Here is an 18,682-nt window from a genome sequence, read left to right as displayed (position 1 = left end):
TATGTTTGATCTCCGTCTATGGTCTATATATTTATTTTCATTGAATCGAATTGCATTTGAGCGAGTAACAGGAACAGCTTCTCACGATTATATTATATGTGTAGAAGTACAGTAGTTAGATCATTTCAATTCATTTCGCGAGTAAGTAAGAATATTTTTTTGGAAAAATTTTCTATCAGATTTTATGTGGCGAACAGATTTTAATTGTTTTTCGCAAACAATCTGAAAAAAGTAACGGCAGCCATATATACGGATCTCTAAAAGTTTCAATTTAGCACATAGCAAATAGTTTTAAAATATCTAGAACTTATTTAGTTGAAGAGGTGAAAGTAATGTAAATAAAATTTCCTGATTGCTCGCCCACCGCCTCTTTAAAAGAATATTATACTCTGAAAGTCTTCCGCAACTATTTGAAAAGAAATACTGATTCGATACATGGATATGAACACATTACCTGCTTACTAGCAGGGATAGTAAATCCGCAATACATTTTGCGTCATAAGGGACCTGCTGCTACAATGTAGTACTATTAATAAATTAAATTAATAATTTATTATTATAACGCATCCTTATTGGTTTTGTGTGTTATGTGCGCTGCCTCTTTGATTTTGGAGTTTGCTTCATATTCTGGTTGACTGGGAGTAATCTCAATCGGGATAAATCTGCCATTGTACATATTCTTCAAAATCCAATGTTTTGTTATTTGTTATTTTCTTTTTATGTGCAATAAAGTTAAAGAAAGTAGAGTTTACAAAAAAAAAAACAATAATTTCGCACAAATTTTTCATGTACCAATTAAAACAAAAATACGTAGGCTTAAAATGGAAAGACAAAAATCAGGAAGGCAGACGTAACATTTTTATATCCCATGGTCTATAGGTAGGTTAGGGAAAAAGAAATATCAATTGAAAACCATAACAAATTAATATATATTTCGCAATGGCAATAAACTTATTAAGTATAGCAATACTTGTTTAATTTATCACTATTATACATACATACAGTCACGTCTATATCCCTTGCGGGGTAGACAGAGCCAAACGTCAGCTGTATGGCTTAATGATGGAATTGAGATTAAAATACTGACAGGTTGCTAGACCATCGCCTATAAAGAAGATCCCGAGTTTATTAGCCTTTCTCTTAGTCGCCTTTTACGACATCCATTAGTAAGATATGGACGGCCCTATTTCAAAAATTCCGGGAACCAAACGGCACCAAGCGTTATTGAAAGAAACATTATGATTGCGTAATGTTTCAAATCTTATAATTCAAATAGTGTATTGACCCAACGCCATACAATACAAGTAACAATGTATTAATTGTAATGTAAATGTGTTGTAAATTTCTTTACATACTTCGCTTCGCATATGTTCTGCATAAGGGGTGTTTAGAAATCAATATTATCAAACTTGATTTCCCTTCCAAAACAACCTCATAAATAAACCACTAGCATATAATTTATATAAAAAAAAAATGAAACAAAATAGTCATAAATCGTTATTAATACTCACTTCAAAATGGAGGATATTATCAGTTCTACGGGAGAATTTTTATGTTTGTTGCAGCTATTGCTACGCCAATTATGACGGGTTATACTCAAAATCTTTTCGTACTTATGAAATATGTTTTATTTTTAATTATAGTTATCAGTAATTACCTTCTTATTTATTTTTGTACACTATAGATCATACTATACTAATACTAATGTTCGGTTAGCCTATTTTAACAATAAAGTAAAAGTTATTTGAAGCCAAAAACAATTTTTAATTTACTTAGTTGTATTCTGTTATGTGTATAATAAATAAAATAAAATAAATTTGTTTTTTAGGTCAGTCATGTCATTCATGAGCCATCCTGTATGCATATGCCTTTGTTGACTCTGACCACGAGATATCTTCATACAGTGTGTACCATATGAAAGTTACTACCACCTCTATAAAAATATCCCAATTTCTATGAAAAATAAAATTGTACATTTACACATGTTTTCTGTAACAAACTGTTTAAAATGAAGGTTCTGACAAAATTACTCTTTATTATAAACTTTTGCGAAAGTCTGTCTGTTTTGCTTTCACAGCTAAACCGCTGGACCGATTCGAATGAAATTTGGTATGCACATAGTGAAAGAGCCGCGACTTATTATAAGATACTTTTTTGGCAAAAATCCACCCCTAAAATAATAAATTGGGGGGGTTACGGTAAACAGCGACAAACAAGCGGGCGGACCCGCGGACAACAACGCTAGTGTAGAATAAACTCAAAAACGTAAACCTTCTAAAATTACATAAGCTGCTTTTCTTTCTGCTAATCCTTGTGAAAATACACGCCCGTAAATAAGTCTAGTAAATTGAAATAGAGTAGAAAATATGAATATAGAATGAAGACAGATTTTTTTAGACACTATATCGGTCCTAAAATGTTTCAAAGTTTTTTAGCTCGTGCAATATCGTAACAGTAATTGTTAGAATTTATTTATTGATAGAAACTTATAATAGGGAAACTTTTAAATTATACAATTATTTATTCCAATTAAATAAATAAACCTTATTTACAATTTATATTAAATAAAATATTTTATTTTCATTTTTCAGAATACTTGGATAGAAGAACCAATAACATACAAATAAAAATCAATATCCATATAAAAAAATAGTAACTGACCGATTTCTATACTTGAAAGATATTACCAAAAATCGATATGGGGTATCTATACATATTTTTATATACTCGCAAAACGAGATAACTACTTATTTCTACGATTGGAGTGCGGTTTTTCTTTCAGATATTTAAGGCTTGGTCCAACTGAGAAACTGGTATACAAAAATATCTCCCCCCACTCCTCTGAAGAGCAATACAAGGGTCAGCTTTTTCAGTGAACTTTAACGGCGAATGAAGTCGCGGGCAATAACTAGTATGTAATAAAGAGCGTCGTAAGTATATTTTATTGTATTTAAATAGACGTTGGATGAATACAATATAAATATAAGAATGTAATTGACTTGCCTTTCAACGTATTGTACATATGTATTATTTAATAAAGAATATAAACATATGTATACTTATTATATTATTTTTATTTATTATAAATATTGCCTAATTCACTGATAGATTTTGCAAATTTTTTGTCATAGGTACATTGAAATGTTTATAATAATGGAAAACATCAAGCGAAAATATGTTATTTAATCGCGCTGTACATATGGTCGAATATTACGTGATTTATTATAAAAATGCATCTTTTGAATGTAATTTTTACAAAAAGACTACATTTTTTTTAGTTTAACGAGTAAACACAAAAATTACCTTTTCATTTGGCATAGACTAGACCTTGGGGTATTTTTATTCTGGAGTTTCCCCTAGGAAGAATTTGCGTAGCAAAAGTCTTTGGCAATGATTTATCTTGAGTGGATTTATTCAGTGTTCCCTTGTAAGTTGTGGTCAACATTTTCATGTTCGCTATAATTATGACGGCAAACTGCTAAGCAAGTTGGTAAGTATAATAGACTTAATTTGATGCAGGTACCTACTTTGATTTAAGAGGTAATTTAAAAAAAATGATAATAATTACTTGCGTACCTATTGTTCCAAGCGGACATATTACCTACTTATACTGGATAATCTTTGAATTGAACAAAATGTGAGATAATGTTTGCTTGCGTAACATTTTCAAGGCTTTTCATCTTTACGAATTCTTCTTTGATCAAGAAATTATAGTTTCACTGTCTGTTTTTATAAATTAACTAGCTTTTGTCCATAGTTTTGTTTTTTCCCTAGAGATCATACAATCCTAATTTCAGTTTAATAATAAGTATTTTCGGCTATTCTTTGTCTATCAGTCAGTTAGTGTCGCAAGAGTTCATTTTAGGATATATAAATATAATATTATTGTAAAAAATATATTAATGTTTTAATTAAAAACTCGTAGATAAATAAATAATGATACAAAATAGTTAAAGAAAAAATTAAAATGATTTTTGAAGTGAAGTAAAATCTCAAGTAATGAAATAAAGAAATATGTTTTTAATTATTTTTTAAGATACCCAAGAAATATTTCGACACGGCTTTTTCACAAAAGCAACTTTAATCCATAAGAATGCGAATCCTGTTTTTGTATACTCATACAATTTCAACATCACGAGAAAAATAAATTAACTTTTAATATTCGCCACATCGTTAATTTTATTATTTATTTTAAAAATTAGTGTAAGCAAAAAAATACCGACTAGTTTTTCACTAAGTTATAAATAACTAAAACCATATCAGTGTTTTGAAGTGAAACAAGAAATAAGAAAGACTCGTCAACTTATGACTATTCTGAGAAATTTTATTTTTACCACAAAGTTTTTGATAGGTATGCATTCTTTTAAATAAATACTAAGATACAACACAGTTATTAAGGTATCTGATTTTATAAACAAACCCCATGCAAAGTTAGGTCGGACGACTAGTAAACTCGTAAAATGGATGCTTTCACTGCACTCAGGCAACTAAATTGTATGTTAAGGAGAAGACACATAAAGGTAGACATAATTTTAAAAACTTGTGAAGAGTTACTTGTGTTGTACCTACACTTAACGAAACAGAGAATTGTTAGCTCAGCAAAGGTTAAACATGTGCAGAACTATTGTGTGAAATCCGTGGTTAGCAAGTTAACAATACTTAAGTATTTTTTTGTAAACGCATTAATTAACTATTTCCAATGTGTAAAATTTTGCGTCCCATACTCACACTATAACATGAGAAACATTTCAAATATGCATAACTGGTTATAAAAGTCTGGAATTAATTTCTTTCAAAAATTTATCTTCGTGTCCGAACTAAAAGAAGTCCCTACGAACAACAGCATTTGTTGCCGGTAAAAAGTTTTTGCAAGTTTGTTTAATGAATTATTCTTACCTGTAGGATGGATAGTAGGAGGAGCAGGAGGGCAAAGGTCCCTCCGGTCCTCATGGTGATCCGGATTGTAGCCTACGAATGTTGAAAAGTTTTAGCGGCGCCCGACCGCGCGTACTGACGACTGCGCGAGCCAACCGTCGCCCGGCGAATGTCGGCGCTCGTCTTCCGCTGCTCGCACCAGCGACTATCAGCGTGCAGCCAGCCTACGCTATTAATGCACTTTACCTATACATACGAAATTGAAGCCAACTTAACAAACCTAGGCCATCGTAGGCGTGGTTGCCTAATATAGCTCGGAAGCAACAAATGTTAGCTCGTGCAAGTCTTGTAGGCCCGCACTTAGCTCGGCAGGGTTCCTTGACCCCTCTGGCGCTTATCACCTCGCAGTTTTTAAGTATAAAAGGACGTAATTCATATCAGTGTTGATAAAGCCTTTATGTTATAATATTAAAGTCGAAAATGTGTGTTGCCCCAAAATGTAGAGCCCAATTGGATGCTATCGCATATTTGCTGGTCGCACCCAGGGCCTTCCTTTAGTTGATTAATGTAGGTACAAAAATTAGTTTTTGGCTATGTACATATCTAACAATAGTATAATACTTGTGAAAATGGCATACCAAATCAAAACACAGAATAAACTGATCGTCTCTATTTTTACTCGTTCTTTATTTTTTACCGATGACTGAATATCAACGAGCAGATCCTCAGTTTATCATATACTGTGGTTAGTAAAATTTTCTTAATTTAATTAAAGTAGATTTATTTTTTAAATAAAGCACATCCATCAACCAGAGATCCGCCTATATATACATATATATATTCCATTTACCATTAAAACATAAATAATATTGCTCTTTTGTAATTTTTTCGAGCGACTTAAAAATGATGGGAAGTTTTCAAAAGCAGTGATTTTATTTTAAATTTATAATCTAGACGCACTCACATTGATTTAATATTTTATACGAGTAAAATGCAATTCGAATGTTAAAAATAAGGATTTATTTTGTCAACACATTAGTCTGTGGCTATATACGAATAAAAATAAGAAGAATATTTATCAAGCGTTCACTTATGTTTTTTCTGATTAACTTGGTGTTTAAATGTTTTTCTATTTATGTCCCTTGTCTATGTCTTTTTTTGTAATGCATTCCATACATACATAGGACAACGGTAATTCAATGCATACGAACATTCATGGGACTAAATGGGGCTAGTGGGATACACCGCATTTAATCATGTTTTTAGATAGAACCATCAGTTAAAAATACAAAGGCCATGTTAAGCTGTTTCTTCTTCTTCATGCCCCGAAGCAATATGGTGGAGGGTGCAACTGGGAATGCGCAAAGATGAGAGAGAAATGCGAACTCGCTTTTTGATACCAAATTATGCAAAAAATTGGGATATATCTGTTCTGCAAGATCTCTACTCCCTATTTATATTATAAATGTGAAAGTAATGCTTTTTTGTCTGCTACGCTTTCACGCCTAAACCACTGAACCAATTTTGATGAAATTAGGTAGAGTTGATCCTGATAAAGGAAAAAAGATTTTATTGCGGGGGAGTACGAGGGGATGAAAGGTTGTAAGTGAACTTTTACATCGAACAAATTCGCGGGTAACATTTAGTATGAAATTACCGTGCCGATCTTGTACTAATATCTCTTATTCTGTCGTCTCGCAGATCGCCCTGCGTGTTCTACGTATCACAATATACTATATTTGGACTTTATCTGTCATTTGATAAGTTCCGTGAATCATAACATACATAATCATAATGAGATCATAATGTTGTTGCTAGCACTGAAGTATATCTTTGTTGCTAAAAGAATTACTTTCTAATGAATAAAGGAATTTTATGTTATTGTTAGGAATCGCAAAACACAAGCATCGATGGTCGAATTGGTAAGGTTAAAATACGTATGGCCCAAAAGGCTAAGGTTCGAATCCCACCTCGGCCTTGTGACAATGACTATTTTCGAAGTTATGTAGGTACATTACTTTGAATACAAACCGATGCTCTTACGGTGAGGGAAAAAAATCGTCTGGAAACCTGCTTATTCAGGCAACTGGATGTGTAACCATGATCGATAAACCCGAATTAGATTACCTTGCAAAGGTTGCGTAGGTAAGAAAGGAGTTATTTCGTGTAAAAAACTGACCTCTTTAAATCCAGGATCTCATACCCCGCATACCCCAGACTACTCTTCAGAGTAGTGAGGATGTAACCGAGATTGAAGCCAGGAGGAAAAAGAAGCAAAACACTAGTCTCAAGCTTAGTTTTGGGACAATATAATTTTCATAACTCGCGCCGGAAATCCTAGAAATAAAAGGAGTAATATTCTTTATCTGTGAGCCAAATGTAATGAATGTCGGTCTAGTCGTTTTGGTTCGAGTATAGTTTAGACCTATCTTACCACCAGTTTATGGCCACATTTCAAACACCACTTAATTAACTTTTTATATACTGCCGCTTCCAAAGCGTCAGTGCAGAAGAAGCGATAACAAACTGCACTGCAAAATTTTATTCAATAACGTCAACTGCTTGTGTTTTTTGAGTTTATTCGTTTTACTACCAATTTTATTACCAGTAGGTACATAGTAGCACCGTTAATTTCAATCACCCTTCTTACTACTAAAGTATTAAATTGAGGAATAGAAAAATTAAAAAGCTCATGTTAACAACGTACTTTTAGTTTATTCCATTTACGATTATTTTTGGGAAAGAGGCGTGATTTTATGTATGTATGTATGTATGTACGATTCATTTCATAGTCCTTTCTGATAGACTACCTTTTTTCCATCTAGACCTACCAGTAGTTTAATAGTCCACGAGAGGCTTTCCGAAACTAACCTTGTTACTGAAGGTTTTCTGTCTGTACGCCAAATATCATCGAAATTTGTAGTTAAAGTCGTTAAAAAAGCTAAATACTCATCTGTTTAGGATATAAGTACGGATTCAGGTTAAGGTAAGGTATTACAAAAACTTCAAAATACAAGAAAGGATATTTTACTTTTTTAAACATTTTCAAAAAATAATAGTACAATAAATCACTTGTTATCAAAGGACAGTACGTTTTACACTTTTTTAAATCGTTGTTAATATTTATATGTATTTTCCCAAAAGTATTCCAAACTTGTATTGTATACTGTGGACGTACACTTCTCCTGGATTCAGCACGGCGCATGGGAAGTTCCGCTGTGAAAAAATAAACAAAAATTATACTTATAGACCTAAATAAAAAAATTAAGACTCAAGAGTAAACATAAATATTAGAAAAATTAACAATTTGTAACTTTCGTTATAACGCAGCCAAATCAAATTTAAATCACTACCCACGACTTCATTCTCGTGGACGATCTGAGTTAAGGTAGATATTATTTCCATTTTTTCCTATAGTTTCATTAAAACTGACAAAAAGATTTTTTTTATACTTTCGCTACTTTCTCTTTCTTCATCGCTTAATTTTTGTTTATATTTAAATTTTCATTAATTTAATTTAAAAAGGCTCAGATTGAGCCTAAGAAAAATATGGCGGAAAATGTGCAGTTTTCCTCAAATCTTACTAACATGGTTGATGGCATCGGGGTAATTCTGCGGCATGAGGCAGAAGAGGCCATGCTTTCTGTAGATCGTTCCGGATTTGCCCAACAAGGGCACGTAGCCATATCTTGGTTTACCCTGTAAACAAAAATGAAGAATTGGCAATGAAATTGGAAAGTAAACCGCATTCAAGTCAGATAAATATTTTCTCGTGATGCGAGTAAGTACAAACATAATATACAGACAGAAATTGTAACACATCAGATTTTTGGCTTTCGGGAAAGGGACGCGATTTTAAGAATGTTTTATATATAAGCATAATGTAAATGGAGCGCTCTTAAGACGCCGGGAACCTCACTATACTTGCAAACATTTATACACATAAATTGAATCAGTCTCACCTCATTTTCCTCTTCTTCCTCGCCACCATTCTCGCCCATCACACTTGACCTACTCGACTCGCTTCCTTCATCTTCCTGCTCTTCTTCCCCTTCAGGCTCAGGCTATTAAATATGCAAAATTCATCAAAAATATGATTACAAAATAATGAACAATAAAAACGAGATTGACCATATCGATAATAATTCTTCTTACTCTTGGCGTTAGTCCCGGCTCTCTGGAAATGAGTCCGGGCTGCGCTTTTTTGACCTTTTTGAGTCATGTTTTAACGCGAAACTTCTCCCATCTGAACTCCGCAACATTTGCAGGTAAAACAAACCCGTATCATTTTTATATACAATTATATAGATTTCCTCATGATTTTTTCCCTCTGAGGGCAGAGAAGAAGGATTGTTTCTACTTAAATAAAAAAGGTGTTAAATTTAAAAAAAACTTTCCTCCTTTCACCCTATTTTTTGTCATCTAACTCGTTACTGCCTTCATAAAATGCCCACTTACAAACAGTATAACTATAAAAATTATAATTACATTGGTATTATGATTGTGTCACTACTTTCTTATAAGCTTTTCATATTCTATAATTAAATATTACATATAAATGTAGCCGAGCGATTGATCAGATACTTTCCAACTATTAAACTTATTATAATGGATGTTAACTCAGACTTGGCAAGTAAAAGTAATATATTTATGGAACTTTTATTAGGAAAAAAGCTAATGTTAAACTACTTAAAATTAATCCGTCGAAAAATTTCCAACGTTGCCGATATTTCTCAATATATAGTAATAACGATATTTCTCTTCATACCTCGTTCTCAAGAACTTTATCAAACTTACATGTCTAACCCTAATGAGTTATTTTTTGATGAAAATGTTACAGCAAATGTCATGTCGATATACGGACAAGTAGTTTTCACCCGCGGGTTCGCCCACGTACCTATTAAGTACCCTTGTTGTTGTCTTACAGTCCATTTCCGCACGCCACAATATATTATACACAAAATTTCATGTTGATCGTTTCAGTATATTAACCGTGGTAAAAGCGGTAACAAAGAAACATACTTTCGCATTTATAATATTATTCTTTTTTGTATTGGTGCCGTGTGGTTCCCGGCACCAATACAAAAAAGAATGGGACCACTCCATCTCTTTCCCATGGATGTCGTAAAAGGCGACGAAGGGATAGGCTTATAAACTTGGGATTCTTTTTTAGGCAATGGGCTAGCAAGCTGTCACTATTTGAATCTCAATTTTATCATTAAGCCAAATAGCTGTATGTGGCCATTCAGTCTTTTCAAGACTGTTGGCTCTGTCTACCCCGCAAGGGATATAGACGTGACCATACATATGTATGTATGTTATGATATAAGTATAGTATGCATGCATGTCAAATGTCTGAACGTCTGAATGAGGCTTGATTATATATATGTATATGTCAAAGGGAAATACCTCGACAATTTTGTCCGGATCAGGCAGAAGATTCCCAGTATAGAACTGCATGCCAGGTTGGTTGCTATACAATTCCAACACTCGTCCGGACATCGGGTGCAGGGCTCTGGGAAACATAACAGAAGGTTCAATAGTTACATTACATAGAATACCCTATCTATATAAAAATAATAACAATAAATTTATCCTAAACTCATGTTAAGGTAATGTACAAAAGGTGGCCTTATCGCATTATGCAATCTCTTCCACAAGAACATTTCGTTAGAGAGAATTTGGTGCGACGTAAAAAGAGAATATTAAAACTAAATCAGCAATATGCCTCACGACGAAATTGACCCGTCACTATTTTAATCGCAATTCCATTATTATGTTATGCATCAGAACGTGGCCTTTCGGTCTTTTTACGACTCTGTCTACACCGCAATTGATTACACATATATCTATGTTCTTGCCTGGCTTGGAACGTCAACTCTTGCTCGGTGCCCTGGGTTATGCAGAAGTTGACGTCATATCCTCCCAGTGGTATCTTCGGCAACATGGTTCGGAGGACTCTCGGCACTCTAAAGTCGTATGCCGTTCCACCCACGATACGCTTTTCGCCTGAAAAAAAAGACAGTGCAATTTGCTAATCTGAAACATTGTATGCCGCGGTAAAATTGGCTCAATTAGGCTGCTTGTTGTGCTTCTCTTTCGTTTTTTTATTTTTTTGCATAAATTTACTAGAGTGACATTGTGACTTTTGAATTTTTACCGAGTAAAATCCCAACTTATGTTATAAAAGCTAAAAGTTAGTTTATTTTTTGTTTGTTTGTTACCTCTCTCTACTACTGTCTACTGAAGTAATCTTCGTGAAATATAACGTTTATATAATTAAAGGTCTGGAGGTGGACATAAGGTGGACACCTTTCATCCCGGTAAAAGTCTTTAGTACCCGTGGGATTTGAGAAAACCTTTATTCTTTTGTAGGTGGTGGTAATTCGTTGCTTTTTGTAGATAAATTCTTCTGCGCTAAATTTACGCGGGCGAAACTGCGGGTAAAAGCTAGCAGGATATAATTCTGGAAATATCACAAAAACAATAAAGCAAACTAGATTCGAACCGGCGTACCGACACAGGTAGAATTGTATCTCATACTAGTGATAGCCCGGACTCTTCCTCATTGCCCAGGGCCGTAAACTCTGACCCTTAGCAATGAGCTAGTTACTCCAGCCGACGTCCAGTTTTTGCTCCATTATGGAACAGAACTGATAGGTACACATTTCGTCGGTAGGTCATTTGCCATGTTGTTGGCAAAATTAAAAGTAAAAGATGCCGAAAACTGTGTATGAATAAATAAATGTTGCAATAAATAAAAACTTCGTGTACCTGTAACGAGTCCTTCTTCGTCAGCCACAGTAAACTTGTCGGCGTTGATACTGAATATGTGGTCCAGCATTGGCTCCGGACCAGCGTGCTGAAAAATGAAGCAATAAATTATGGAACCAACTAAAGCGTCTGTCATTAATTGAAATTATTATAAATATTCGTAACAGTAGCCCCAGTTACAGGGCAGCTTATAAAGAGTTTGAACGACGGTTTCACATACGTTGTGACTAAGTTTCACAAAGAACCAAAAGCCTCATTGTGTAGTTGTCAAATACACTACCTAGAGCATGCCCGCGGCTCCGCACGCGTTAAACGAAACTTTAAACGAAACGTTAACTTTAAAAGGAATCTAAGTTTATGTTAAAATTAAAATCTCTAGACTCAGTGGTTCAGGCTATGCGTTGTTTGTCAGTCACTCATTACCGGAAAAGTTTTGTATCTATTTATCGTGCAATAATAGTTCACGCTGACGTAAATGCTCGCTGTATCAACTGTACATGAATCGAGTCATACCAGCACTTGGCCGCGTAGGATTCGAACCTGTGCCACCTTGTGAGCCACCCATTTTTATACGAGCATGTAGAAAGTAAAGTCGCAAAATTAATTATTCACTACAGAAGACAGAAATAGAAAAGAGGAGAGAGATAATTTAATTTGACGGCCTCTGTGGCGCAGCGGTAGTACGCTTGTCTGTGACACCGGAGGTCCCGGGTTCGAATCCCGGCCAGGGCATGATGAGAAAAGATATTTTTCTGATTGGCCTGGGTCTTGGATGTTTATCTAGGTATATAAGTATTACATACATACATACATAAAATCACGCCTCTTTCCCGGAGGGGTAGGCAGAGACTACCTCTTTCCACTTGCCACGATCTCTGCATACTTCTTTCGCTTCGTCCACATTCATAACTCTCTTCATACAAGCTCGGCGGTTTCGGGTACTTTTGACCTGACCCTTTACCAGGACGTCCTTAATTTGATCAAGATACGTTCGTCTAGGTCTTCCCACTCCGACCTTTCCCTCCACACTCTCCTTGTATATCTGCTTAGTCAACCTGCTTTCATTCATCCTCTCCACATGACCGAACCATCTTAACATACCCTTTTCTATTCCTGTAACTACATCTTCTTTCACATCACAACATTCCCTTATCACGCTGTTCCTTATCCTGTCACTCAATTTCACACCCATCATACTCCTTAACGCTCTCATTTCCACTGCATTTATTCTGCTTTCATGCTTCTTTTGCCATACCCAACTTTCACTCCCATACATTAATGTCGGGACCAACACGCCCCTGTGCACAGCCAGTCGAGCCTTTTTGGATAGTTTCTGACTGCTCATAAAGGCATGCAAAGCTCCATTCACCATGTTCCCCGCGTTCACTCTCCTTTCAATATCACTATCATATAAGTATTTATTATAAAATATAGTAGCGTTGAGTTAGTATTTCGTAACACAAGTCTCGAACTTACTTCGAGGCTATATATACTCAATCAGAGTAATTTCTCCAAAAAATAAGAATTTTTTTCCTAACTCTAAACAAAATCATGGCAACCGTTGCTATGTCATACAAGAAGGTTGCCTACAGGCTTCTTATCAATTCCATTACCGAATCTTATAATAAACTTACATGTCCAGCAAGATTGAAGTACGGCGACTGGCTCAGGTTGATGGCGGTCGGTTCACTGGTGGTACACTTCATGGTCACCTTGAGCGTATTGTCACACGTCACTTCGAAAGTCACCTGGGCCATCACTGTCCCCGGGTAACCTTCGGAGAACCGTTCTGACACATGGCTCATGATGACTTTGTAGCCGTCGACGTAGGCTCGCCAGTTCACCTGAAATAAATACAGGTGAAAATCACGCTTCTTTTCCGGAAGTGAAGACAATTTTCTTTGTTTTGACCGGTAATTTTATGGTTTAAATAGTGTTTTCAGGCAGGCTACATTAATTTAGTAAGCTTGTACGCAGTCAGGGGAGACATATATCTCTTCACGTTTTATGTGTATAGGAATTTTTTATCCGGGAATTTATGTTCTCTGTGAACTGTCATAAAATGTACGTTTGTTTCAACTTTGCTTTTATAAATAAAATTACACTGATATCATTTACTTCATTAACATACATACATACATTCACATACATACATATATTCACATACCTACATACATATATTCTATATCCCAGCTGTTTGGCTCTAATGATAGAATAGAGATTCAAATAGTGACAGGTTGCTAGCCCATCGCCTAAAAGAAGTTCTAAAGCCTTTCCTTTTGTCGCCTTTTACGAACGGGCAAGAGATAGAGTAGTCCTATTCTTATTCTATTGGTGCCGGGAACCACACGGCATAACTTCACTAAAAAAAAAGGAAATAGATGACACCGAAAAGTATAACCAAGTAAATGCTTTTAAACATGTAATTAAAAACCATTAAGCAGCATTTTTAGTTGCGCAAGTAAAAACAGTGATGTCATGAGAAATCTACATTCTATCACAATACATAGTGGGTACAGAGAGAAAACAGTTTATTCTAATACACAGTATGTCATTTCATGTCTGGCACTAGAATTATAAGAAACTAGCTTTTGCGTAGGAACTTCCAGCACTGGCTCTGTTACAATTATAACCAAAATCGGTTCAGCATTTTTTTTTTATTTATTTCTTGCAAACAAAAATACGAAACTTTCGTTTGTAATATAATTTTAGTAATGATATTGTCTTTGTTAATATTTGAAAACTGATTCTAAGTGATGAAAGTGATTCCTTCCGTATTAGACCAATAATATAATTTTGATATTTATCTGCTATTTTTTAATGTGAAATTAGAACTCCTTAATCGAGTGACGTGTGATTCCCGGCACCAATATAAAAAAGAATAGGACCACTATATCTCTCCCATGGATGTCGCAAATGGCGACTAAGGTGTAGGCTTATAAACTTGGGATTCTTCTTTTAGGCGATCGGCTAGCAACTTGTCACTATTTGAATCTCAATTCTATCTTAAAGCCAAATAGCTGAACGTGGTCCATCAGTTTTTTCAAGACTGTTGGCTCTGTCTACCTCGCAAGGGATATAGATGTGATTATATGTAGGTATGTATGTCTATAATCGACTTAGTTCCACCGAGTGTCTGAGTGGTAACAATTGTAAATATTGCGATTCGTATAAACTTATCTAAAAAGTCTGCAATTTATCTAATGTTTCTTTATAACGCTATTTTTTTTCCATACTAAAGTTTTACAATTAACAAAGCGTAACTTTTGCTTTTTCCATATTTTGTGCCAGGTTCATTGCAGATTGCACGTCTAAAGAAAGAAATGGCATATAAATTGCTAAATAATCGACATCTATTTGCGTTTTATTACTTCTGCGTTGTAATCTGCGCTTTTGTTGTATTATAAGTGATTTAGGTTTTGTAAGATTTTTTTATAAATCCATGTCATCGTTCTGAGTAATATCTCCTTCTTTGGAGTGGCAACTTACTTAAAATGTTATTAAAACCATGTGGTTCCCGGCACCAATACAAAAAAGAATAGGACCACTCCATCTCTTTCCCATGGATGTCGTAAAAGGCGACTAAGGGAAAGGGTAATAAACTTGGGATTCTTTTTAGGCGATGGGCTAGCAACCTGTCACTATTTGAATCTCAATTCTATCATTAAGCAAGATAGCTGAACGTGGCCATTCAGTCTTTTCAAGACTGTTGGCTCTGTCTGCCCCGCAAGGGATATAGACGTGACCATATGTATGTATGTTATTAAAACGAAGAAATTTCGACCTTTTATAAAAGCAGCATGTTGGACATTGGAAGTAAAGGTGAGATCATACTGGGACGAGACGCGTCGCGATGCTATACAATACACACATTTCACCAAGGTGAATTAAAAAAAAAACCTACTGCATAAGTCGCTTTCTCCGTGTGAATTGGCGTACGAGGGTCATAATAATATGACAAAAGAGGAATTCAAAATAACATATGACTGTAGAAGGTGGTTTCTTCTTCCTCCTGTCGTTAATCCCGTTTACATCCTCATCTCTCTGGAGAAGAGCCCGGGGTGCGCCTTCTGACCGTGACGATGGATTGGGACGTCAAGTTTGAGTCGAGGTACAGAAGTGGCAATGTCTCAACGTACGGTTTCATTAGGAGCAACTCTATAAATGCCACAGTTTTCATTCAGAATCTCAATTCTGATATTTATATGACGGGTTCACACGCGCGGAAAATTAAAAGCAATCCAAAATTACTGCACATCATTCCTATAGCTTCGAATAGGCACATTATGTATTTTTTATAATCTTATCCATCATTTAGTCATACAGCTGAACGTAGATATAGTATTGGGGTAGACAAAGCCAACATTTTCAAAAAGACTGAAAGGCAACGTTCAGCTGTATAGCTAAATGATGGATAAGACTATAAAAATTACATAATGTACCTCTATATTTTGTAATTTTCTGTTGATAAGCTTATTCACCTTATCAAAACCAATGTAACCGCCGTGGTAGTGGTTCTGCCCCTTATTTGTGGAGAGCATGTAGGTTCTTCCAGAGGGCCGCACTACCATGGTCCCGTCCTGGATAACGTTGGCGTAGCGACCGATGGTGCCTCCGAAGTAGGGGTTCCTGGGCTGAAAGTATTCTGAAAACATTAAAAAACAAAGGATTAAGTAAGTACACAAAGCTGATAAGAATGAGTGCTAAATGCAAATAATCGTTTGAGATTTTTATTAAGATTTAGATTTGCTTTATGGTAAAACGGACATTGTTTATATATATGTACGTTATTTTTATCAGTCTTACACATTCACGTACTATAATATAGTTGATCGAAGGTCTTACATGTAGTGTCCATTATATATTTACCAGTATGAGTCTTGCGTATAATTTATTTTAACAATATATTTTTTTTCTACAAATGCGAAATTAACAGTCTATTATTATACTATTGTGAAATTCTGTAAAGTGTGTGTGTGTGTGATCAAATCGATCTAGAAAAAGGTGATGAATTAAGAAATACATACATATACATATTTAATTCGGTCATTATCAACATAACTAACTGAATCTCAATTTCAAAATTTCTTAATATTTAATAATTTTCTTTTCGTCACTGTTGACTCTGTCTGCCCTGTATTTTTTCACTTAGATAATAATCAGATAGACGTACCTTCAAGAGTATCGAAGCCAGCCAGGACATCATCAGGCACTCCCTTCCTGTCAGGCACTTGGATAGACGTTATTGTAGCACCATACGTTATAACCTACAATAGAATGACAGGATTAATCGGTAAAAGCACAAATCAAATACTTGATATTATTTAAATACATAATCATACTACTATTATAAAGGCGAAAGTTTGTATGGATGTTTGTTACTCTTTCACGCAAAAACTACTGAACCGATTACCATGAAATTTGGTATGTAGGTAGCTGAAGACCCAGAATAACACATAGGCTTCTTTTTATCCAAGAGTTCCCGCGGGATTGATAGGGTTTCCATGCGGACGAAGTCGCGGGCGGCCTCTAGTATATACATATAATTATGTCTATATCCCTTGCGTGGTAGACAGAGCCAACAGTCTTGAAAAGATTGATAGGCCACGTTCAGCTGCTTGGCTTAATATTAGAATTCAGATTCAAATAGTGACAGGTTGCTAGCCCATCGCCTTAAAGAAGAATCCCAAGTTTATAAGCCTATCCCTTAGTCGCCTTGTACGGTAATAATGATGATGTTTACACAGATATGTTTTCTCTCATTTATTATTTTAATATTTTGCTGAGTCCGCTTTAAACATTGTGAAGAAATTATTAATAATTATTATTAATAGGAGGAGAGACTGAGTTCCTGATATACTTAAAATTTTTTTATTAATATTTGACTTTTCACTTGAATTTTGAACTTTACCTGTACAGTCATTCTGTTTTTGGTTTTCCACGTATACCGCCTGACGATGTCTATATTCGTGCTGGAAGCACAAGGGCTCTTTCCTTCTTCCTCTGTCACCGATGGCTCTTTAGCAGCTGAAGGCCTATGGAAGATGCTTCCAGATCTCCCCTTTCCTGATATGCCACCCTTCGGCATGAACCCGAAGCCATCCACTATGAGTTCCACATCAGGGATCTTAAAGTATAAGTGAATAAGTGGTAAAAAGTCAGGTCAACATTTCTCGAAATTAACGAGGTTGCATGAAAAGATTGATGATTTGTAGCAAGTTAGTCTGTGCCTGCCACTCCTCGGAAATATCTCGATATTTGAAAAGGAGACTATAGTTCACCATGATTCACTTACTACTAACGAATGCGTATTCCCCATTGCATTAGCCAGTGGTTTTATAGTTCTTATACATTATCTCTTTACCAGAAATATTTTTTCCTGTTGCACCGCACTTTATAATTTAACTTCAGCAATTTGCAGGCAAGATCTTAAGAAGTAGGTACTTATAACTATATACGTAGGCGATGAGCTGGCGACCTGTTACTATTTAAATCTCAATTCTATCATTAACCCATACAGCTGAACGTCACCGTTCAGTCTTTTTGAGACCTGGCACTGTCTGTCCCATAAGGGATAATGACCTGATTATATTATTTCAAACGCGTCACTTACCTTAGGTACTAGAGGTTCCAATTTCTGCTCTACTGATTTGTGGGAGTCACCACTAGCCTTATCGCCGTCTTCAGACATGTCCACTTGGAATTTTGAATTTGATAAAAAAAGAAAATACTTTTAAATTTTAATAATTTTTAATAAATTTTGTTGTAGTATAATTGATTTTTGTTTTATATTACAATTGTCATTTTTGTGACATTACAATCTAGTTGTTTTTCCTATATAATTAGTTGCCTATATTCTTTTATGGTTTACGAAAGAGTTCTTTTTTAATAGCTAAGTATTTTATCACATTATTATCATAACTCTCAAACGAAATGGAAGATTTTAAAGGGTATCATGTTGTTCATGATGCACTTAAAAATCCATCTTGTAATGGTAATTTCTTTTATTTTAAGAAGAATATAATAATTTAGC

At 34.9% G+C, this 18,682-nt stretch overlaps 2 protein-coding genes across 13 annotated transcripts in view; both read right to left on the bottom strand.

Annotated features, from left to right (window-relative positions):
• Window positions 1-5,089, bottom strand: part of LOC106130554 (basement membrane-specific heparan sulfate proteoglycan core protein) — a 167,224-nt gene extending 162,135 nt beyond the window's left edge. For 8 of the 12 annotated variants that reach the window (XM_060953768.1, XM_060953769.1, XM_060953762.1 and 5 more), the window contains exon 1: window positions 4,897-5,088. In XM_060953768.1, the coding sequence (XP_060809751.1) occupies window positions 4,897-4,950 (54 nt within the window). In that variant the 5' untranslated portion in view covers window positions 4,951-5,088. Of the gene's footprint in view, window positions 1-4,896 lie in introns of all 12 variants that reach the window. The other 4 variants (XM_060953760.1, XM_060953761.1, XM_060953763.1 and 1 more) reach the window with 1 other exon arrangement.
• Window positions 5,090-7,952: 2,863 nt separating this feature from the next.
• LOC106130541 (galactose mutarotase) lies at window positions 7,953-18,452 on the bottom strand. Its single transcript, XM_013329395.2, has 11 exons — window positions 18,263-18,452; window positions 17,561-17,776; window positions 16,823-16,916; window positions 16,131-16,294; window positions 13,284-13,493; window positions 11,650-11,737; window positions 10,737-10,884; window positions 10,285-10,390; window positions 8,838-8,939; window positions 8,464-8,574; window positions 7,953-8,091 (listed from the first exon to the last, which is right to left on the bottom strand). The coding sequence occupies exons 1-11, from the start codon at window positions 18,338-18,340 to the stop codon at window positions 7,999-8,001; spliced, it is 1,410 nt and encodes a 469-aa protein (XP_013184849.1). The 5' UTR covers window positions 18,341-18,452; the 3' UTR covers window positions 7,953-7,998.
• Between the last annotated feature and the right edge of the window lie 230 nt (window positions 18,453-18,682).

This window comes from Amyelois transitella, chromosome Z, assembly GCF_032362555.1.
Source record: "Amyelois transitella isolate CPQ chromosome Z, ilAmyTran1.1, whole genome shotgun sequence".
NCBI lineage: Eukaryota > Metazoa > Arthropoda > Insecta > Lepidoptera > Pyralidae > Amyelois > Amyelois transitella.
Note: the sequence above shows the minus strand (reverse complement) of the source record. Positions and strands in the feature narration are given on the sequence as shown.